The sequence below is a fragment of the Ambystoma mexicanum genome, chromosome 3p (genome assembly GCF_040938575.1).
Source record: "Ambystoma mexicanum isolate Mex_15411 chromosome 3p, UKY_AmexF1_1, whole genome shotgun sequence".
Taxonomy (NCBI): domain Eukaryota; kingdom Metazoa; phylum Chordata; class Amphibia; order Caudata; family Ambystomatidae; genus Ambystoma; species Ambystoma mexicanum.
The window spans coordinates 18,732,714-18,757,268 of record NC_090925.1 but is presented as its reverse complement, the minus strand read 5'-3'; the positions used below and the strand labels follow the sequence as shown (position 1 = coordinate 18,757,268).

Sequence of the window (24,555 nt, the reverse complement as noted above, 5' to 3'; positions counted from 1 at the left end):
CTTGCCCCTGAAAGTCTGCCTCCTAAGGAGCAGAGGGGGGTAGGAGAAACAAAAGACCCAAACAGACTCAGTTTGAGGAGGAGGTACAGGTCTTCCAATTTGAGGGAGAGGGATCCTCAGAGGATCCTGGGAAAAGGATCTTCTCCTTCAGAGAGGGGGGAACTCCCCCCAAAGAAAAATGGGTCCCTAGGGATGCAAATCCAGACTGGGGAGATGTGGAGACTGAGCTACCGCCGCCCACTATCTCATCCCAGAACAAACAGCAAGAAAACCCCCTGGTTCAAACCCATCCTGGTGACTGCCTCCAAAAAGGGGGGGGGCGGCCCAGAACCGGAACCAGGGGAACCCACAATGGCTCTGATCTCCAGTTGCCAACTTTTTCTTTCAGATTCCCAAGGCTCTCCACAGAATTCTGCCCAAAATTCTTCTCGCGATGTTCAAAACCAGAAAGTTAGCCCACCAGTTGTCCAAAAATGTACATTATCTGTGCCCCCTTGAGGAGAAGGAGGGAAGATATTATGCCCCGGTACAAGTACAGGGGCAGGGTACAATCTCGGCACTGGTGGACACTGGATCTCAAGCTACCCTTCTGTCCAGAAGGGCCTTTGATGAACTGAATGCAGGAAGGGGAGAGAATTACCAAATTCCTCTCACCTCACTTCCTGGACAACTCCAGAACTTTGACGGGAAGGAAATTCCCGTTGAGGGGACTGCAGACTTGGACATTAAGATCGGGCGACACAAGTTGAAACACCCGGTCATAATTGTGACCCCAGAGGGCACCCCTTGTTTACTAGGGAATGACCTCCTGAGAAGGTTGTCACCCCTAATAGATTGCGTAAACAAGGTCCTCTGGACCCAGACTAGCCGACCAATAAAATTAAAACAGAGTGTCAACCATGTTAGTTTAAACGGCACATGCCACATGGTTGAACAAAAATCTGACCAAGTAGAATTTCACTTCCAGAATAGCCAAATTCCAGACGTGACAGTAATAGCAGTAGGACAACAGACTGGTGATGGGGGGTCCTCTCTATTTCTGAAAATCAACCTTCCTTCCAGTTTAAGGTGGTATTCCACGCTGGAAGGAAACACTCTGAAATTCTATACCAATCCACAATCTGAAACTCCCACTCCTATAGTCCAGAAAGATGTGAAATCAGCTCAAAGCCTGGCTGATATTCAGCAAATTGGAGAGCAGTTGTTCATCCCTGTTCAGTTAAATGATGGGAAGGACTCTGTTCTCGCTCGAGTGTGTGTGAACAACGGTAAGAGCTTCATCAGCGAAGCCATGTTTCGCCAACTTCCAAAAGATCCAGCCATTCCCACCTTCAAACTGATAGACAAATGGGAAATGGACCTGGAAGCACCCAATTCAAAACATCTCCTGCCAAGCAGGTGTATGCTCAAAATCTCCATTGGCAACAAGAGCATAGTCCATAATTGTTGGGTCGTGCGAGACGTCACTGCCGCCTTTTACTTAGGCAGTGACATTCTCAATCGCTTTGCCATTAGTTTGGACCTAATAAACTTCAAAGCTTGGTCCCGATTAGCGGATAATCCCATGGGCTTTGATGATCCAGAAAAAGCATTTAGGTCAGCTCAATTGCTACCTTATGCAGTTGAAATTCAGATCAAAGAGGAAGTCACCATCCCAGAAAGGACCCGACAATTCTCCCTGGAAGTGAAAGTTAAAAGGGGACAAGAGTTGAAAAACCCTGATGCTTACATACATCTAAATGCTTCTCTCCAACAGCAAGGGTTGGGGGTAAACCCAACACCATTAGTCAACATAGAACATGACACCATTCCAATAGAGGATCTCCTGAAGGGGGGGGTCAAGTGGGAATGGGGTCCAGAACAAGCCGAGGCGGTAAAACAACTCAAAAGAAGCCTCTCACAAGCGCCTTGCCTAGCTTACCCTGTCAGAAACAAGGAGTTCTTCCTGGAGACGGGGTTCTCTGATACGTGCTTGACGGCAGTATTATACCAAAAGCATGACAAGGTCAATAAAGTAATCTCCTATGCAAGCAAAACTTTATCCTCTGTGGAGGAAAAATTCAACGATTGTGAGAAGGCACTCCTGGCAACGGTGTGGGCATTGAAGAATTACCGCCCGTTTATCCAGGGGGAACACATCATAGTGGAGACTCCACACCAGCCTCTGCAATATCTCCAAAGTGACAGAATCCGGGCCGGAAATGTGAGTAATTCCCGAATTACTTCCTGGATTCTGTCAATGCAAGGCTTTCCTGTGGAGGTCAGATATGGCCAAAACAAGAAGAGTCCCCTCGCGCAAGGTCTGGCTGACTTGCATGATTGTGCCAGAGAAAACTGTCTCGAGGACGAAAGTCTAAAAATAAAGGACAACATGGAGGCATACCTTAATTCCCCCCACAAAGTCTTTGAAGAAGACAAGTGTGAGGGAATGCCCACTGTGTATGTGGATGGATGCTCTTACCATGTTGACAACAACGGGGAGAAAGAACTAGTGGCCGGCGTAGGGAATGCATGGGTGAATGAGTCCCCAGAACCCTCCGCCGGATACAAAATTGGTCCCCGAAGTAGTCAGGTGGCAGAATTGATGGCTGTGCATCAAGCCATCCTCACTGCTGTCCAGCATCAACTCCACGAACTGGTCATAATCACAGATTCGGATTATGTACGGAACGGGTTCGTGGAGCACCTGGTTAATTGGAAAACCAGAGGCATGTTATGTGCTAACAACAAACCCTTGAAACATGGGAAGTTGATCCAAAACATTGATGATTTGGTCACCTCGAATGAGATGACCATCTATTGGAAAAAGATCAAGGGTCATTCCAAAGTAGAGGGACCAGACAAAACTGGAAATGACTTAGCTGATCAGCTGGCCAAAACCGGGGCCATCCAAGGGGATCTAATTGAGATTGAGTCCCTGTTGGGGGAAATCCAGGTCACCGCTATCACTAGGTCCCAGACAAATGCTCACAACGACCTCTCAATTGCACAATGGAGTAAGGAGACCCCTGATGCTGATTTGATTACTGCTCAGAAGGGGGATCCAATAATTGGTAAATTTTACCAGCACCTTGAGGACCCTGAGAACTTTCCCCTGACGGATACCGATTACATTGGGAAAGAGGACCTAAGAGTGTTGATGAAGTGTCCAAAAATGTTCCGGATCCAAGACGGTTTGTTGGTAAGGAAATCCAAAGCTGGCCACGATCAGTGGGTGGTTCCTACCTCATTCCGAAGCCTGATGTTAAGTCACGCCCATGATGCGGCCACCGCCGGTCATAGGGGGTTTCACACAACATTGGAAATCTTAAGAGAGGTTGCATACTGGCCACACATGGGCCAGGACCTCAACCAATATTTGAAGGGTTGTCTTGTGTGTGCACAATTTCAGCCGACATCCCTCACACACCGGGCGCCTTTACAAAAGAGGGGAATGACACTCCCATGGTCAGATTTACAAATCGACTTTGTAGGCCCTGTGATTCGCTCGGCTAGGGGGAATAAGTACATGTTGACTGTGACATGCTTGTTTACCAAGTGGGTGGAATGTCTCCCAGCCCCAAATTGCAAGGCAGAAACTGCAGCTGCCTTGATGATTAACCACATCTTTTCCCGTTTTGGTCTACCTCAAAGGATTGAGTCAGACAGAGGTAGCCACTTCACCAGTGAGGTAATGACAAAGATGTGGGAGATACTGGGGGTCAAGAGAAAGCTGCATATTGCTTACCGGCCAGCTTCTTCTGGGGCAGTAGAGAGATATAACCGGACAATTGTGAGCATATTAAAGAAGTTTGTGGCAGATTCTGGGCCAAGTTGGGATATCCGATTACCTCTGGTCCTAATGGCTATCAGATCTACCCCTTCATCTGCAACCAAAATGTCACCATTTGAGTTGATGACTGGGCGCAAGATGGTGCTTCCGCAGCATTTGCTCTACAGGACCCAAGAGCAGACACTGATAAATGCCTCCACTACTCATGAGTATGTAGAGAATTTAAGGAAACACCTTCAACATGCTTTTGCTTATGCTCAGCGGAATCTAGAAAGATCAGCTGATAGCATGAAGACCCATTATGACCTGAAAACTTCCAGGAAGGAATATCAGGTGGGAGACCGGGTCTATCTATACAACTTCCAAAGGAACCAGGCCAAGCAGCGAAAATTTTTGCCTACATGGAAGGGACCCTTTGAGATCGTCGATAAGATCTCCCCTGTGGCCTACAAAATCCACATCCCCAAAGGTCCTTTGGCAGAGGGGGAAGACAAGTGGGTCCACATAAACCAGTTGAAATGTTGCCATCCCAGGCACGCTCTGCAACAACTGGAGGAAACCTCTGGAATCCTAGCGGGTACTGTATCAGACTAATTCAGTTCCAATCATAAAACATACCACATCTAGTCTCTAAAATATTGTGATTTGCATGAAACTGTCTCTTAGTTATACTGTTTTTTTTTTCAAAATAAGAATTTAATGTTTCGTTATGATGAAATGCATATGCTGCCCCACTATCTCAACAGTGGTGGAAAAACGTCTATGAGTAGATATTGCCGCTTTTGCTTTATCATCCTAGGAGAGATGAAACCATGAAGGATGACCAAGAAGGACGATCCGGAGACCGGGAACGGAGACACAATGGGCCCAGTGGACCGCCCAATATTCACATCAGGACCGGCGAGGAGAACCCATCGATCAGTACCGGATGGAGAAGAAGATGCTGAACTGTGCCATCTACCGGAAGATGAGGAAACATCCCAGATCTTGCGAGTCCCATTCGTGAAATAGAATGGCCATCGCAAGAGGGGGGCTTGTGGGATGTATTTACCCATGCATCCTAGCCCTACCTCAAAACTGTGCAGTACTGACACGGAAAACATCATGATGGCCAGAGCTTCCCAGAAAATGCACAGGGAAATGCATGAAGAATAGGCTGCCACTCATTTTTGCCGATGTTATGGGCACAGAAGGACGCTGCCTAAAACCACCATTGGACTACCCGCACAGTAGTCTGAAACCATTGGGAATGGCAATGCTGATTGCCAAATGCAACCTAGAATTGTGGGGAATTCATTTCTTAAATCCCAAAAATGGGTGCAGTACCAGTACTCACCACTATCCAAAAGCCGGCGTTTTAAAACCACTCTGTTTCCCTGAAGGCAAGTCAAAATGCCTATTTTCAAACATTGCAATATGTGCAAAATATTTACTGAACACCAGCAGACATTTGGCAGAATGGAGTTTTGTGTGCCTACAAAATCTGGGAAATGAAGATCATAAGACAAGGTTTATAACAAGACTGGCTGTGCTATGGAGTCAGCAGTTTAAGTTGCACTGGATTTAAAGACACTAAAATCGAAAATGTTTAGATTAAATGAGTGAGCTATGTTTGGTGTCACATGCCTTTGTAACTGTTTAAATGTCATAGTTTTAAACTTAGAATCAGCATTCTAGCTGCATGTGTAAAATTGCAAGTTAATTTAAAAAGCAACAAATAACATGACAGTAGCTGAAAGTCTGGCTTAAGGAACTTGATTCTGCCTGGCAACTACCCCCATCAGGAGGAAACTTGAGTCACAGCTGTGTTCCCAGGCCAACCTTCCTTTTGCTGCCCACACTAAGGATATGCCATCTATCTGATAATTGAATTATCTGTGCTCTGCAAGAGAGTGAACAAAGCCCTCTTCACTCAGGCAAAGGTTTTTATTACCGCAGTCGTAAAATGTAGCTTCCTCTTGGCAGGAGCTGGGAGGAGCACTGCCTGTGAGAGCAAGCTGGCTTGGCAGAAACTGGAAAGACTGGTTTCTATACCATGTGACCTGGGAAACCACACCCCTTTGGAGCCAGAACATAACTTTAAAAAGATGAATAACTCATAGAGCGGACATGTGAAAATTTTATAAATGATACCATAATTCTTGTGATTTTTCTGCCCACATTTAAGAGGTTTTTCGACCCGGTGGCATGTTCAGGGGGGTTTTAGCGGAAAAATGGATATTACTCTAACTGTATGCATGTTAAAAATCTGAAACTTCTTCAGTTAATGTCCATACTCCCTGCACACATGTATGTAAAGTTGGGTCAATGTCAGAAATTGAAAAATCAGTTAAAAAGTGAAATATGTGCCATTTCTGAATGCAAGCTCCCAGGAAGAGCAGAGTTTGAACAGGGGACGAATGAAAGCTGGACCAATGACCAGTGAGAGGGGCAAGTCTAGTGATGCAACATCCACACCCACTCTAAAAAACACATAAAAGCACAGAGTCAGGACAGATAGGGACCTTCCAAATCCATCTGCAGCGGGGCGCTCTGCCGGAAAAATCCATACTTACCTCCATCAAACCTCCAGAGAGCCAAACTAGAGACTTCAATCTATCCAGAACTAAGAGACCAGACCAGAGAGACCCAGACCAGCAGAGAGAGTGACCAGAGCCCAGTCTAAAACCCTGACCAGATCCGTGATGAGGCCCATTTAATTCAAGAATATAGTGTGAGTACCCAGCAGAACTGTGTAGAACCAATCTCTTAGTTTAAATTCATCTAATTCAATCTATTTAACCTAAGTAGAACTGCCTCCTAACTGTCACCTGTAATTTGTAAAGCTGTCACTTGTCATTTCTAGTCGCAAGCTGCACTTGTCTTTTGGAACTTTAAAATTTCAAATCTGAAAAACGACCTCTATTCAATCGCTCATATCTCCGCAACCGTTTGGGCTAGAGACTTGCAGTAACTTTTATTTGGAAGCTGAGATCCTAGGCTTTCATAGGACCCCAAAACGATAGAGATAGTCCTTGCGGTTCCTCTGTAATAGCGCTCGGCGCATCCGCGAATTTTGCCGCGATTTGCAATTTCTTCACATGTAAAAAAACTGCTGCTGCTGGCTTTCCATTTGCCAGAAATTCGTTTAACCTGTTAACTATCCCTGCATCATTGCTAGTGTGAGCCTGGACTAATATTAACTAGATACCACTCACCCTGAACCTCTAAAAGGGAATTAAAAGCGTTTCCAGCATATTTCTCATTCATTGCCAGCACATATCAAAGCAATTTGGGCCTGTGATTTCAAAACTCCTATCTGTTTTCTGTTGTCTAAGCGTGCTGGATTGAACTGATTACATTGATTGCATTTCTGAGAACTGTGTGTGTTTCCTCCCATTTCCTTGCATTGCATAAAGAGGGGGGGGGAGTGAATAGCCAGAGAAAAGTGATTACATTGTTTGGTTGAAATCATATTGAGTATTTTCTGTACTGCATTCATTGAATATTGCATCCACCTGAGCTTACATAAAGCATCCTCTACCACATTATACTTTTGTTCCTATTCACCAGTGTGCTACCTTATCCATTTCAAGTCAACTCATTAGTGATTATAAGAAGTGTGCTAGTGCCAGATTCTCTGTTGTTAATCTGTATCATATCAGATTAAGTGTGCTATTCAATTATTAATTTATTATAAAGCGTGATATAATATATATTGTTTAAATTATCAAATAAACCCTTTTAACTTGCAAAACAGAACTACTTCTTGGCTCAGTGGGGTCAGGGGGATTCCAAGAGAGGGGTGTTATATAGGGGTAGTCATCCAGAACGCATGAACTGGACCTAAAGATATATCAATAAGGGTTTTCATTCAGTATTCTAGACTAGGCATTAACTTAGCTGTAGTGCTGAATTGAATCCTCTTACAAACCGCCTGAGGATCCCCCAATGAGGGCGCCCGACGAGGAGTCCCATTACCCGCAGGGTCGGCCCCAACGAACCATACGCAGGCCCCCCCGCCTCATCGAACAGATGTGGGCCACAAACTTCTGTGATAAGCAAGGGGAGGATGTTGTGGACGAATTGGACATGGCCCCCTTAAGAGGGAGGGAACTGGGGAGCGAGGGAGCTGGGGAGGGAAGGGGAAGGGGATGGGACAGGGGAAGCAAGTTAGTTAAAGGAGGAATACGCGCCAGCCTGGTGTCCTGCGAAGAGCGAGCAACAAAGGGATGTAAAAGTAAAACTGAGCGACCAGAAGTGAGGGTGGAGGGGAGAAAGGAGAATGGGCACCACAGAGGGTGGGGGAGGAGGAAAGAGATGGAATAATGGAGAGAAGGTTGAAGCTGGGAGAAAAAAAGAGCGGTGACACAACTGAGAAGGAAGAGCAAGGAATGACACAGGCTTTTCTTCCTTTGTAAGATGAGATTGTTCAGATATTGTATAGTTCAAAATGACAGAAGGGAGTCAGAACAGAAACGCAGAAAAAGGGACCCAAGGTCAAATGCCAGAGCAAGATTGCCAGCTGAAGAGGCAAGGATGAGTGCCGCGGGGGGGTACGAGGCAGTGCTGGAGTGAGCCAAGAAAAGGATGGGAGGCAGGAATCAGGCCATTCAGGGAGCACAAAAGATGAAAGGAGTGAGAAAGCAGACGGATGGGAGGTGGGAACCAGGCCATCCAGAGAGCACTAAAGATGAAAGGAGTGAGAAAGCAGAAGGATGGGAGGCAGGAACCAGGCCATCCAGGAAGCACAATAGATGAAAGGAGTGAGAGAGAAGAAGGGTGGGAGGTGGGAACCAGACCATCCAGGGAGCACAAAAGATTAAAGGAGTGACAAAGCAGAAGGATGGGAGGCGGGAACCAGGCCATTCAGGGAACACAAAAGATGAAAGAATTGAGAAAGCAGAAGGATGGGAGGCAGAGACCAAACCATCCAGGGAGCACAAAAGATGAAAGGAGTGAGAAAGCAGAAGGGTGAGAGGTGGGAACCAGACCATCCAAGGAGCACAAAAGATGAAAGGAGTGAGAAATAAGAATTATGGGTGACGGGAACAGGCCATCCGGGGAGCACAAAAGATGAAAGGAGTGAGAAAGAAAAAGGATGGGAGGTGGGAATAAGACCAGCCAGGGAGCATAAAAGATTAAATGAGTGAGAAAGCAGAAGGATGGGATGCAGCAATCAGACCATCCAGGGGGCACAAAAGATGAAAGGAGTGAGAAAGCAGAAAGATGGGAGGCAGGAACCAGGCCATCCAGGGGGCACAAAACATGAAAGGATTGAGAAAGCAGAAGGATGGGAGGAGGGAATAAGACCATCCAGGGAGCACAAAAGATGAAAGGAGTGAGAAAGAAAAAGAATGGGTGGCTGGAATCAGACCATCCAGGGAGCACAAACAATGAAAGGAGTGAAAAAGCAGAAGGATGGGAGGTGGGAACCAGGCTATCCAGGGAGCACAATAGATGACAAGATTGAGAAAGCAGAAGGATGGGAGGCGGGAACCAGACCATCCAGGGAGCACAAAAGATAAAAGGAGTGAGAAAGCCAAAGGATGGGAGGCGGGGGTAAACGCAAGTCACCTTTGGGCTGCGTTGTATAGTAAAGGAATCCAGTGAGTAACTACAGGCAGGCAGGGGGGATGGCATGGCATAGAGAAGGGGCCCACTGATTAACCACAGGCAGGCAGGGGGTGGGGTTGCATAGAGAAGGAACCCAGTGATTAACCACAGGCAGGCAGGGGGATGGCGTGGCATAGAGAAGGCATCCAGTGATTAACCACAGACGGGCAAGGGGATAGCATGGCATAGAGAAGGCACCCAGTTATTAACCACAGGCAGGCAGGGGGATGGCGTGGCATAGAGAAGGCACCCATTTATTAACCACAGGCGGGCAGGGGGAAATCATGGGATAGAGAAGGCACCCAGGTATTAAACACAGGCGGGCAGGTGGATAGCATGGCATAGAGAAGGCACCCAGGTATTAACCACAGGCGGGCAGGGGGGATGGCGTGGCATAGAGAAGGCACTCAGTGTTTAACCACAGGAAGGCAGGGGATGGCGTGGCATAGAGAAGGCACCCAGCTATTAACCACAGGCAGGCATGGGGGTGGCATGGCATAGAGAAGGCATCCAGTGATTAACCACAGGTGGGCAGGGGGATGGCATGGCATAGAGAAGACACCCAGGTATTAACCACAGACAGGCAGGGGATGGGGTGGCATAGAGAAGGCATCTAGTGATTAACTGCAGGCAGGCAGGTGGGATGGCGTTGGATAGAGAAGGCACCCAGTGATTAAACACAGGCAGGCAGGGGGATGGCGTGGCATAGAGAAGGCACCCAGGTATTAACCACAGGCGGGCAGGGGGGATGGCGTGGCATAGAGCAGGCACCCAGTGATTAACCACAGGCAGGCAGGGGGATGGCGTGGCATAGAGAAGGCACCCAGTGATTAACCACAGTCGGGCAGGGGGATAGCATGGCATAGAGAAGGCACCCAGCTATTAACCACAGGCAGGCAGGGGGGTGGCGTGGCATAGAGAAGGCATCCAGTGATTAACCACAGGCGTGCAGGGGGATGGCATGGCATAGAGAAGGCACCCAGGTAATAACCACAGGCAGGCAGGGGATGGGGTGGCATAGAGAAGGCATCTAGTGATTAACCGCAGGCAGGCAGGGGGGATGGAGTGGCATAGAGAAGGCACCCATTTATTAACCACAGGCGGGCAAGGGGATAGCATGGCAGAGAGAAGGCACCCAGTTATTAACCACAGGCAGGCAGGGGGATGGCGTGGCATAGAGAAGGCACCCAGTTATTAACCACAGGCGGGCAGGGGGAAATCATGGGATAGAGAAGGCACCCAGGTATTAAACACAGGTGGGCAGGGGATAGCATGGCATAGAGAAGGCACCCAGGTATTAACCACAGGTGGGCAGGGGGGGTGGCGTGGCATAGAGAAGGCACCCAGGTATTAACCACAGGCAGGGGGGTGGCGTGGCATAGGGAAGGCATCCAGTGATTAACCACAGGTGGGCAGGGGGATGGCATGGCATAGAGAAGACACCCAGGTATTAACCACAAGCAGGCAGAGGATGGGCTGGCATAGAGAAGGCATCTAGTGATTAACCGCGGGCAGGCAGGTGGGATGGCGTTGGATAGAGAAGGCACCCGGTGATTAACCACAGGCAGGCAGGGGGGATGTCGTTGGATAGAGAAGGCACCCAGTGATTAACCACAAGCAGGCTGGGGATGGTGTTACATAGAGAAGGCACCCAGTGATTAACCACAGGCAGGCAGGGGGATGTCGTTGGATAGAGAAGGCACCCGGTTATTAACCACAGGAAGGCAGCGGGATGGGGTTGCATAGAGAAGGCACCGAGTGATTAACCACAGGCGGGCAGGGGGATGGCGTTGGATAGAGAAGGCACCTGGTTATTAACCACAGGCAGGCAGGGGGATGGCGTGGCATAGAGCAGGCACCCAGTGATTAACCACAGGCAGGCAGAGGGGATGGCGTTGGATAGAGAAGGCACCCGGTTATTAACCACAGGAAGACAGGGGATGGCGTTGCATGGAGAAGGCACTGAGTGATTAACCGCAGGCAGGCAGGGGGGATGGCGTTGGATACAGAAGGCACCCAATGATTAACCACAGGCAGGGGGATAGCGCTGCATAGAGAAGGCACCCAGTGTTTAACCACAGGCAGGCAGGGGATGGCGTGGCATAGAGAAGGCACCGCGCTATTAACCACAGGCAGGCAGGGGGGTGACGTGGCATAGAGAAGGCATCCAGTGATTAACCACAGGCGTGCAGGGGGATGGCATGGCATAGAGAAGGCACCCAGGTACTAACCACAGGCAGGCAGAGGATGGGGTGGCATAGAGAAGGCATCTAGTGATTAACCGCAGGCAGGCAGTGGGGATGGAGTGGCATAGAGAAGGCACCCATTTATTAACCACAGGTGGGCAGGGGGATAGCATGGCATAGAGAAGGCACCCAGGTATTAACCACAGCCGGGAAGGGGGGATGGTGTGGCATAGAGAAGGCACTCAGTGTTTAACCACAGGCAGGCAGGGGATGGCGTGGCATAGAGAAGACACCCAGCTATTAATCACAGGCAGGCAGGGGGGTGGCATGGCATAGAGAAGTCACCCAGGTATTAACCACAGGCAGGCAGGGGATGGGGTGGCATAGAGAAGGCATCTAGTGATTAACCACAGGCAGGTGGGATGGTGTTGGATAGAGAAGGCACCCAGTGATTAACCACAGGCAGGCAAGGGGATGGCGTGGCATAGAGAAGGCACCCAGGTATTAACCACAGGCAGGCAGGGGGGATGGCGTGGCATAGAGCAGGCACCCAGTGATTAACCACAGACAGGCAGGGGGATGGCGTTGCAAAGAGAAGGCACCCAGTGATTAACCACAGGCAGGCAGGGAGATGGCGTGGCATAGAGAAGGCACCCAGGTATTAACCACAGGCAGGCAGGCGATGGCGTGGCATAGAGAGTGCACCCAGTGATTAACCACAGGCGTGCAGGGGGATGGTGTGGCATAGAGAAGGCACCCAGGTATTAAGCACAGGCGAGCAGAGGGGTGGCGTGGCATAGAGAAGGCACCCACGTATTAACCAAAGGCGGGCAGGGGGATGGCGTTGGATAGAGAAGGCACCTGGTTATTAACCACAGGCAGGCAGGGGGGTGGCGTGGCATAGAGCAGGCATCCAGTGATTAACCACAGGCAGGCAGGGGGTATGGCGTTGGATAGAGAAGGCACTGAGTGATTAACCACAGGCAGGCAAGGGGATGGCGTGGCATAGAGAAGGCACCCAGGTATTAACCACAGGCGGGCAGGGGGGATGGCGTGGCATAGAGCAGGCACCCAGTGATTAACCACAGGCAGGTAGGGGGATGGCGTTGCAAAGAGAAGGCACCCAGTGATTAACCACAGGCAGGCAGGGGGATGGCGTGGCATAGAGAAGGCACCCAGGTATTAACCACAGGCAGGCAGGGGATGGCGTGGCATAGAGAATGCACCCAGTGATTAACCACAGGCGTGCAGGGGGATGGTGTGGCATAGAGAAGGCACCCAGATATTAAGCACAGGCGAGCAGGGGGGTGGCGTGGCATAGAGAAGGCACTGAGCTATTAACCACAGGCAGGCAGGGGGGTGACGTGGCATAGAGAAGGCATCCAGTGATTAACCACAGGCGTGCAGGGGGATGGCATGGCATAGAGAAGGCACCCAGGTACTAACCACAGGCAGGCAGGGGATGGGGTGGCATAGAGAAGGCATCTAGTGATTAACCGCAGGCAGGCAGGGGGGATGGAGTGGCATAGAGAAGGGACCCATTTATTAACCACAGGTGGGCAGGGGGATAGCATGGCATAGAGAAGGCACCCAGGTATTAACCACAGCCGGGCAGGGGGGATGGCGTGGCATAGAGAAGGCACTCAGTGTTTAACCACAGGCAGGCAGGGGATGGCGTGGCATAGAGAAGGCACCCAGCTATTAACCACAGGCAGGCAGGGGGGTGGCGTGGCATAGAGAAGTCACCCAGGTATTAACCACAGGCAGGCAGGGGATGGGGTGGCATAGAGAAGGCATCTAGTGATTAACCACAGGCAGGTGGGATGGCGTTGGATAGAGAAGGCACCCAGTGATTAACCACAGGCGGGCAGGGGGAATGGCGTGGCATAGAGCAGGCACCCAGTGATTAACCACAGGCAGGCAGGGAGATGGCGTGGCATAGAGAAGGCACCCAGGTATTAACCACAGGCAGGCAGGCGATGGCGTGGCATAGAGAGTGCACCCAGTGATTAACCACAGGCGTGCAGGGGGATGGTGTGGCATAGAGAAGGCACCCAGGTATTAAGCACAGGCGAGCAGAGGGGTGGCGTGGCATAGAGAAGGCACCCAGGTATTAACCAAAGGCGGGCAGGGGGATGGCGTTGGATAGAGAAGGCACCTGGTTATTAACCACAGGCAGGCAGGGGGGTGGCGTGGCATAGAGCAGGCACCCAGTGATTAACCACAGGCAGGCAGGGGGTATGGCGTTGGATAGAGAAGGCACTGAGTGATTAACCACAGGCAGGCAGGGGATGGCGTGGCATAGAGAAGGCACCCAGGTATTAAGCACAGGCGGGCAGGGGGGATGGCGTGGCATAGAGCAGGCACCCAGTGATTAACCACAGGCAGGTAGGGGGATGGCGTTGCAAAGAGAAGGCACCCAGTGATTAACCACAGGCAGGCAGGGGGATGGCGTGGCATAGAGAAGGCACCCAGGTATTAACCACAGGCAGGCAGGGGATGGCGTAGCATAGAGAAGGCACCCAGTGATTAACCACAGGCGGGCAGGGGGATGGTGTGTCATAGAGAAGGGACCCAGTGATTAACCACTGGCGGGCAGGGGGATGGCGTGGCAAAGAGAAGGCACCCAGTGATTAACCACTGGCGGGCAGGGGGATGGCGTGGCATAGAGAAGGCATGCAGGTATTAACCACAGGCGGGCAGGGGGATGGCGTGGCATAGAGAAGGGACCCAGTGATTAACCACTGGCAGGCAGGGGGATGGCGTGGCATAGAGAAGGCATGCAGGTATTAACCACAGGCGGGCATGGGGATGGCGTGGCATAGAGAAGGAACGCAGGTATTAACCACAGGTGGGCAGGGGGATCTCGTGGCATAGAGAAGGCACCCAGTGATTAACCACAGGCAGGCAGGGGGATGGCGTGGCATAGAGAAGGCATGCAGGTATTAACCACAGGCGGGCATGGGGATGGCGTGGCATAGAGAAGGAACGCAGGTATTAACCACAGGCGGGCAGGGGGATCTCGTGGCATAGAGAAGGCATGCAGGTATTAACCACAGGTGGGCAGGGGGTATGGCGTTGGATAGAGAAGGCACTGAGTGATTAACCACAGGCAGGCAGGGGATGGCGTGGCATAGAGAAGGCACCCAGGTATTAAGCACAGGCGGGCAGGGGGGATGGCGTGGCATAGAGCAGCCACCCAGTGATTAACCACAGGCAGGTAGGGGGATGGCGTTGCAAAGAGAAGGCACCCAGTGATTAACCACAGGCAGGCAGGGGGATGGCGTGGCATAGAGAAGGCACCCAGGTATTAACCACAGGCAGGCAGGGGATGGCGTAGCATAGAGAAGGCACCCAGTGATTAACCACAGGCGGGCAGGGGGATGGTGTGTCATAGAGAAGGGACCCAGTGATTAACCACTGGCGGGCAGGGGGATGGCGTGGCAAAGAGAAGGCACCCAGTGATTAACCACTGGCGGGCAGGGGGATGGCGTGGCATAGAGAAGGCATGCAGGTATTAACCACAGGCGGGCAGGGGGATGGCGTGGCATAGAGAAGGGACCCAGTGATTAACCACTGGCAGGCAGGGGGATGGCGTGGCATAGAGAAGGCATGCAGGTATTAACCACAGGCGGGCATGGGGATGGCGTGGCATAGAGAAGGAACGCAGGTATTAACCACAGGTGGGCAGGGGGATCTCGTGGCATAGAGAAGGCACCCAGTGATTAACCACAGGCAGGCAGGGGGATGGCGTGGCATAGAGAAGGCATGCAGGTATTAACCACAGGCGGGCATGGGGATGGCGTGGCATAGAGAAGGAACGCAGGTATTAACCACAGGCGGGCAGGGGGATCTCGTGGCATAGAGAAGGCATGCAGGTATTAACCACAGGTGGGCAGGGGGATGGCGTGGAATAGAGAAGGCACGCAGGTATTAACCACAGGCGGGCATGGGGATGGCGTGGCATAGAGAAGGCACGCAGGTATTAACCACAGGCGGGCAGGGGGATGGCGTGGCATAGAGACGGCACCCAGTGATTAATCACTGGCGGGCAGGGGGATGGCGTGGCATAGAGAAGGCATGCAGGTATTAACCACAGGCGGGCATGGGGTTGGCGTGGCATAGAGAAGGAACGCAGGTATTAACCACAGGCGGGCAGGGGGATGGCGTGGCATAGAGAAGGCATGCAGGTATTAACCACAGGCGGGCATGGGGATGGCGTGGCATAGAGAAGGAACGCAGGTATTAACCACAGGCGGGCAGGGGGATGGCGTGGCATAGAGAAGGCATGCAGGTATTAACCACAGGCGGGCAGGGGAATGGCGTGGAATAGAGAAGGCACGCAGGTATTAACCTTGGACCTATGCTTGATTTTATTCCCAGGTCGCCCTGTCTCAAGCTTCTGCCCAACAGACACATGCCTCCGCTTTAGACGAGGGGTTTCAGACTCTTGGCGACCACTTGCCTGATGAATAGGGGGTGCCGCTCATTGCTGTACTCGCTTGGGGTACTGCCTGGACTAGCAGAGGCATTGCCTTTTGTTGTATGTTCGGCATGGGTGTGTTGTAAGTGCACTTGCAGTATGACATTTGAGTTCAATAATAAAGGTATTAAGCAGGAAATGTTCACCAGTCGGTCACACCCACCTTATCAAAGTAGAAGTAAGCGTGGCCCGGGGTGGACGTCTCGAACCGATCCACAAATCTCTTTTCCATCAACTGGGGGTGAAAGTAAAAAGAGAGCAATTAAAGGAAGAAACTGGAGCAATTGAGCATTTACCCTGCCCCCCAACCTCTTTCCCGAATCTCAGGGGCAGGAACAGAACATGGGATGACCTCCTGCTCCCAAGCTCTTTCCCGAATCTCAGGGACAGGAACAGAACACAGGATGACCACCCTGGCCCCAAGCTCTCTCCCTAATGTCAGGCATAGGAACAGAACACAGGATGACCCCCTGCCCCAACCTCTTTCACGAATCTCAGGGGCAGGAAAAGAACACAGGATGACCTCCTGCCCCAAGCTCCCTCCCTAATCTCAGGGGCAGGAACAGAAAACAGGATGACTCCCTGCCCCCAAGCTCTTTCTGGGATCTCAGGGGCAGGAACAGAACACAGGATGACTCCCTGCCCCAAAGCTCTTTCCCGATCTCAGGGGCAGGAACAGAAAACAGGATGACTCCCTGTTCCCAAGCTCTTTCCGGGATCTCAGGGGCAGGAACAGAACACAGGATGACCCCTCTGACCCCAAGATCTCTCCCATATCTCAGGGGCAGGAACAGAACACAGGATGTCTCCCTGTCCCCAAGCTCTTTCCCGAATCTCAGGGGTGGGAACAAAACACTGGGTGTCCGCCATGACCCTCAGCTCTCTCCCTAATATCAGTCATAGAAAGAGAACACAGGATGACTCCCTGCCCCCACGCTCTCTCCCTAATCTCAGGGGCAGGAACAGAACACAGGATGACCCCCCTGACCCCAAGCTATCTCCCTAATGTCAGGCATAGGAACAGAACACAGGTTAACCCCCTTCCCCAACCTCTCTTCGGAATCTCAGGGGCAGGAAAGGAACACAGGATGACTCCCTGCCCCGAACTTCTTTCCCGAATCTCAGGGGCAGCAACAGAACACAGGATGACCCCCCCCTGACCCCAAGCTCTCTCCCTAATCTCAGGGACAGGAACAGAACACAGGATGACCCCCCTGACCCCAAGCTCTCTCCCGAATCTCAGGGACAGGAACAGAACACAGGATGGCCCCACTGACCCGAAGCTCTCTCCCGAATCTCAAGGGCAGGAATAGAACACAGGATGACCTCCTGCCCCCACGCCCTCTCCCGAATCTCAAGGGTGGGAACAGAACACAGGATGACTCCCTGCCCCCAAGCTCTCTCCCTAATCTCAGGGGCAGGAACAGAACCCCCTGTCCCCAATCTCTCTCCCCAATCTCAGGAGCAGGAACAGAACACAGGATGAGGCCCCTGACCCCAAGCTCTCTCCCGAATCAAAGGGGCAGGAACTGAACACAGAATGACTCCCTGCCCCCAAGCTCTCTCCCTAATCTCAGGTGCAGGAACAGAACACAGGATGACTCCCTGCCCCCAAGCTCTTTCCCGAATCTCAGGGACAGGAACAGAACACAGGATGGCCCCCTCGGAACACAAGCTCTCTCCCGAATGTCAGGGGCAGGAACAGAACACAGGATGACCCCCCGGCCCCAAGCTCTCTCCATAATGTCAGGCATAGGAACAGAACACAGGATGACGCCCTGCCCCAACCTCTTTCCTGAATCTCAGGGGCAGGAACAGAACACAGGGTGACCCCCTGACCCCAAGCTCTCTCCTGAATCTCAGGGGCAGGAACAGAACACAGGATTACTCCCCTGACCTCGAGCTCTCTCCATATTCTTAGGGGCAGGAACAGAACACAAGATGACTCCCTGGCACCAATCTCTCTCCCCAATCTCAGGGGCAGGAACAGAACACAGGATGACTCCCTGCCCCCACGCTCTCTCCCTAATCTCAGGGGCAGGAACAGAACCCCCTGTCCCCAATCTCTCTCCCTAATCTCAGGGGCAGGAACAGAACCCCCTGTCCCCAATCTCTCTCCCTAATCTCAGGGGCAGGAACAGAACACAGGATGACTCCCTGCCCCCACGCTCTCTCCCTAATCTCAGGGGCAGGAACATAACCCCTGTCCCCAAAGCTCTCTCCCTAATCTCAGGTGCAGGAACAGAACACAGGGTGACCCCCTGACCCCAAGCTCCCTCCCGAATCTCAGGGGCAGGAACAGAACACATGATGACTCCCTGCCCCCAATCTCTCTCCCTAATCTCAGGGGCAGGAACAGAACACAGGGTGACCCCCTGACCTCAAGCTCTCTCCATGAGCTTAGGGGCAGGAACAGAACACAGGATGACTCCCTGCCCGGAACCTCTTTCCCGCATCTCAGGGGCAGGAACAGAACACAGAGTGACCCCCTGACCCCAAGCTCTCTCCCAAATCTCAGGGGCAGGAACAGAACACAGGATGCCTTCCTTCCTAAAAGCTCTTTCCCTAATCTCAGGGGCAGGTACAGAACACAGGGTGACTCCCTGCCTCAAGCTCTCTCCCTAATCTCATGGGCAGGAAAAGAACACAAAATAAGTCCCTGCCCCCAAACTCTCTCCCTAATCTCAGGGGCAGAAACAGAACACACGATGTCTCCCTGCCCCCAAACTCTGTCCCTAAACTAGGGGGCAGAAAAAGAACACAGGATGCCTTCCTTCCCCAAAGCTCTCTCCCTATTCTCAGGGGCAGGTACAGAACACAGGATGACTCCCTGCCCTCAAGCTCTCTCCATAATATCAGGGGCAGGAACAAAACACAGGATGAGTCCCTGCCCTCAAGCTCTCTCCCTAATCTCAGGGGCAGGAACAGAACACAGGATGACTCCCTGCCCCCAATCTCTCTCCCTAATCTCAGGGGCAGGAACAGAACATGGGATGACCTCCTGCCCCAATGCTCTCTCCCTAATCTCAGGGGCAGGAACAGAACACAGGATGACTCCCTGCCCCCAACATCTTTCCCGAATCTCAGGGGCAGGAACAGAACACGGTTGACTCCCTGACCCCAAGCTCTTTCCCAAACCTCAGGGGCAGGAACAGAACACAGGGTGACCCCCTGGCCCCAAGCTCTCTCCCGAATCTCAGGGGCAGGAACAGAACACAGGATGACTCCCCTGACCTCAAGCTCTTTCCCAAATCTCAGGGGCAGGAACAGAACACAGGATGACTCCCCTGACCTCAAGCTCTTTCCCAAATCTCAGGGGCAGGAACAGAACACAGGATGACTCCCTGCCTCCAAACTCTTTTCGGAATCTCAGGGGCAGGAACAGAACACAGGGTGACCCCCCTGACCTCAAGCTCTTTCCCAAATCTCAGGGGCAGGAACAGAACATGGGATGACCTCCTGCCCCAATGCTCTCTCCCTAATCTCAGAGGCAGGAACAGAACACAGGATTACTCCCTGCCCCCAACCTCTTTCTCGAATCTCAGGGGCAGGAACAAAACACAGGGTGACCCCCCTGACCCCAAGCTCTCTCACGAATCTCAGGGGCAGGAACAGAACACAGGATGACTCTGTGCCTCCAATCTCTCTCACTAATCTCAGGGGCAGGAACAGAACACAGGATGACCCCCTGCCCCCAAGTTCTGACCCTAATCTCAGGTGGTGGGACAGAACACAGGATGACCTCCTGCCCCCAAGCTCTCTCCCTGATCTCAGGGGCGGGAACAGAATACAGGATGTCTCCCTGCCCCCAAACACTCTCCCTAATCTCAGGGGCAGGAACATAAAACAAGATGACCACCATGCCCCAAAGCTCTCTCCCTAATCTCAGGGGCAGGAACAGAACACAGAATGACTCCCTGCCCCCAAGCTCTCTCCCTAATTTCAGGGTCAGGAACAGAACACACAATGTCTCCCTGCCCCCAAACTCTCTCCCTAAACTCAGGGGCAGGAACAGAACACAGGATGCCTTCCTTCCCCAAAGCTCCCTCCCTAATCTCAGGGACAGGTACAGAACACAGGATGACTCCCTGCCCGCAAGCTCTCTCCCTAATATCAGGGGCAGGAACAAAACACAGGATGCCTCCCTGTCCCCAAACTCTCTCCCTAATCTCAGGGGTGGGAACAGAACACATGATTACTCCCTGTCGACAAGCTCTCTCCCTAATCTCAACCATAAGAACAGAATACAGGATGATCCCCTTACCCCCCGAACTCTCTCCCTAATCTCAGGGGCAGGAACAGAACACAGAATGACTCCCTGCCCCCAAGCTCTCTCCCTAATTTTAAGGGCAGGAACAGAACACAGGAGGACTCTGTGCCCCCAAACTCTCTCCCTAATCTCAGGGGCAGGAACAGAACACAGGATGACTCTCTGCCCCCAAACTCTCTTCCTAGTCTCAGGGGCAGGAACAGAACATGGGATGACCTCCTGACCCCAAACTCTCTCCCTAATCTCAGGGGCGGGAACAGAACACAAGATTACTCCCTGCCCCCAAACTCTCTCCTTAATCTCAGGCATGGAACAGAATACATGATTAGCCCTTTACCCCCAAACTCTCTCCCTAATCTCAGGCATAGGAACAGAACACAGGATGACTCCCTGCCCCCAAAGTCTCTCCCTAATCTCAGGGGTGGGAGCAGAACACAGGATTACTCCCTACCCCCAACCTCTTTCCCGAATCTCCGGTTTAGGTACAGAACACAGGATGACTCCCTGCCCGCAAGCTCTCTCCCTAATATCAGGGGCAGGAACAAAACACAGGATGCCTCCCTGTCCCCAAACTCTCTCCCTAATCTCAGGGGTGGGAACAGAACACATGATTACTCCCTGTCGACAAGCTCTCTCCCTAATCTCAACCATAAGAACAGAATACAAGATGATCCCCTTACCCCCCAAACTCTCTCCCTAATCTCACGGGCAGGAACATAACACATAATGACCCCTGCCCACAAACACTCTTCCTAATCTCAGGGGCAGGAACAGAACACAGAATGACTCCCTGCCCCCAAACTCTCTCTCTAAGTTTATGGGCAGGAACAGAACACAGGATGACTTCCTGCCCCCAAACTCTCTTCCTAATCTCAGGGGCAGGAACAGAACATGGGATGACCTCCTGACCCCATGCTCTCTCCATAATCTCAGGGGCAGGAGCAGAACACAGGATCACCCCCCTGACCCCAAGCTCTCTCCTGAATCTCAGGTTCAGGAACAGAACACAGGATGACTCCCTGGCCCCAAACTCTCTCCCTATTCTCAGGGGCAGGAACAGAACCCCCTGTCCCCAAACTCTCTCCCGAATCAAAGGGGCAGGAACTGGACACAGAATGACTCCCTGCCCCCACGCTCTCTCCCTAATCTCAGGGGCAAGAACAGAACACAGGGTGACTCCGTGCCCCCAAACTCTCTCCCTAATCTCAGGGGCAGGAACAGAACACACGATGTCTCCCTGCCCCCAAACTCTCTCCCTAAACCCAGGGGCAGGAACAGAATGCAGGATGCCTTCCTTCCCCAAAGCTGTCTCCCTAATCTCAGGGGCAGGTACAGAACATGGGATGACCTCCTGCCCCAATGCTCTCTCCCTAATCTCAGAGGCAGGAACAGAACACAGGATTACTCCCTGCCCCCAACCTCTTGCTCGAATCTCAGGGGCAGGAACAAAACACAGGGTGACCCCCCTGACCCCAAGCTCTCTCACGAATCTCAGGGGCAGGAACAGAAAACAGGATGACTCTGTGCCTCCAATCTCTCTCACTAATCTCAGGGGCAGGAACAGAACACAGGATGACCCCCTGCCCCCAAGTTCTCACCCTAATCTCAGGTGGTGGGACAGACCACAGGATGACCTCCTGCCCCCAAGCTCTCTCCCTGATCTCAGGGGCGGGAACAGAATACAGGATGTCTCCCTGCCCCAAAACACTCTCCCTAATCTCAGGGGCAGGAACATAAAACAAGATGACCACCATGCCCCAAAGCTCTCTCCCTAATCTCAGGGGCAGGAACAGAACACAGAATGACTCCCTGCCCCCAAGCTCTCTCCCTAATTTCAGGGTCAGGAACAGAACACACAATGTCTCCCTGCCCCCAAACTCTCTCCCTAAACTCAGGGGCAGGAACAGAACACAGGATGCCTTCCTTCCCCAAAGCTCCCTCCCTAATCTCAGGGACAGGTACAGAACACAGGATGACTCCCTGCCCGCAAGCTCTCTCCCTAATATCAGGGGCAGGAACAAAACACAGGATGCCTCCCTGTCCCCAAACTCTCTCCCTAATCTCAGGGGTGGGAACAGAACACATGATTACTCCCTGTCGACAAGCTCTCTCCCTAATCTCAACCATAAGAACAGAATACAAGATGATCCCCTTACCCCCCAAACTCTCTCCCTAATCTCACGGGCAGGAACATAACACATAATGACCCCTGCCCACAAACACTCTTCCTAATCTCAGGGGCAGGAACAGAACACAGAATGACTCCCTGCCCCCAAACTCTCTCTCTAAGTTTATGGGCAGGAACAGAACACAGGATGACTTCCTGCCCCCAAACTCTCTTCCTAATCTCAGGGGCAGGAACAGAACATGGGATGACCTCCTGACCCCATGCTCTCTCCATAATCTCAGGGGCAGGAGCAGAACACAGGATCACCCCCCTGACCCCAAGCTCTCTCCTGAATCTCAGGTTCAGGAACAGAAAACAGGATGACTCCCTGGCCCCAAACTCTCTCCCTATTCTCAGGGGCAGGAACAGAACCCCCTGTCCCCAAACTCTCTCCCGAATCAAAGGGGCAGGAACTGGGCACAGAATGACTCCCTGCCCCCACGCTCTCTCCCTAATCTCAGGGGCAAGGACAGAACACAGGGTGACTCCGTGCCCCCAAACTCTCTCCCTAATCTCAGGGGCAGGAACAGAACACACGATGTCTCCCTGCCCCCAAACTCTCTCCCTAAACCCAGGGGCAGGAACAGAATGCAGGATGCCTTCCTTCCCCAAAGCTGTCTCCCTAATCTCAGGGGCAGGTACAGAACACAGGATGACTCCCTGCCCTCAAACTCTCTCCCTAATCTCAGGGGTAGGAACATAACACAGGATTACTCCCTGCCCCCAATCTCTCTCCCTAATATCAGGGGCAGGAACAAAACACAGGATTAGTCCCTGCATTCAAGCTCTCTCCCTAATCTCAGGGGCTGGAACAGAACACAGTATGACTCCCTGGCCCCAATCTCTCTCCCTAATCTCAGGGGCAGGAACAGAACATGGGATGACCTCCTGCCCGATGCACTCTCCCTAATCTCAGGAGCAGGAACATAACACAGGATGACTCCCTGCCCCGAATCTCTTTCCCGAATCTCAGTGGCAGGAACAGAACACAGGATGACTCCCTGCCCCAATGCTCTCTCCCTAATCTCAGGGGCAGGAACAGAACACAGGATGACTCCCTGACCCCAACCTCTTTCCCAAATCTCAGGGGCAGGAACAAAACACAGGATGACTCCCTGCCCCCAAACTCTCTTCCTAATCTCAGGGGCAGGAACAGAACATGGGATGACCTCCTGACCCCATGCTCTCTCCATAATCTCAGGGGCAGGAGCAGAACACAGGATCACCCCCCTGACCCCAAGCTCTCTCCTGAATCTCAGGTTCAGGAACAGAACACAGGATGACTCCCTGGCCCCAAACTCTCTCCCTATTCTCAGGGGCAGGAACAGAACCCCCTGTCCCCAAACTCTCTCCCCAATCTCAGGGGCAGGAACAGAACACAGGATGAGGCCCCTGACCCCAAGCTCGCTCCCGAATCAAAGGGGCAGGAACTGGACACAGAATGACTCCCTGCCCCCACGCTCTCTCCCTAATCTCAGGGGCAAGAACAGAACACAGGGTGACTCCGTGCCCCCAAACTCTCTCCCTAATCTCAGGGGCAGGAACAGAACACACAATGTCTCCCTGCCCCCAAACTCTCTCCCTAAACCCAGGGGCAGGAACAGAACACAGGATGCCTTCCTTCCCCAAAGCTGTCTCCCTAATCTCAGGGGCAGGTACAGAACACAGGATGACTCCCTGCCCTCAAGCTCTCTCCCTAATCTCAGAATCTCAGGGGTAGGAACAGAACACAGGATTACTCCCTGCCCCCAATCTCTCTCCCTAATATCAGGGGCAGGAACAAAACACAGGATGAGTCCCTGCCCTCAAGCTCTCTCCCTAATCTCAGGGGCTGGAACAGAACACAGTATGACGCCCTGCCCCCAATCTCTCTCCCTAATCTCAGGGGCAGGAACAGAACATGGGATGACCTCCTGCCCGATGCACTCTCCCTAATCTCAGGAGCAGGAACAGAACACAGGACGACTCCCTGCCCCAATCTCTTTCCCGAATCTCAGTGGCAGGAACAGAACACAGGATGACTCCCTGCCTCAATGCTCTCTCCCTAATCTCAGGGGCAGGAACATAACACAGGATGACTCC

At 52.2% G+C, this 24,555-nt stretch overlaps 1 protein-coding gene across 3 annotated transcripts in view; it reads right to left on the bottom strand.

Annotated features, from left to right (window-relative positions):
• Nucleotides 1–24,555, bottom strand: part of LOC138580080 (alpha-2-macroglobulin-like) — a 551,370-nt gene that overhangs the window by 18,990 nt on the left and 507,825 nt on the right. For all 3 annotated transcript variants that reach the window (XM_069650342.1, XM_069650343.1, XM_069650344.1), the window contains one exon: nucleotides 16,200–16,271. In XM_069650342.1, the coding sequence (XP_069506443.1) occupies nucleotides 16,200–16,271 (72 nt within the window). The remainder of the gene's footprint in view (nucleotides 1–16,199; nucleotides 16,272–24,555) is intronic.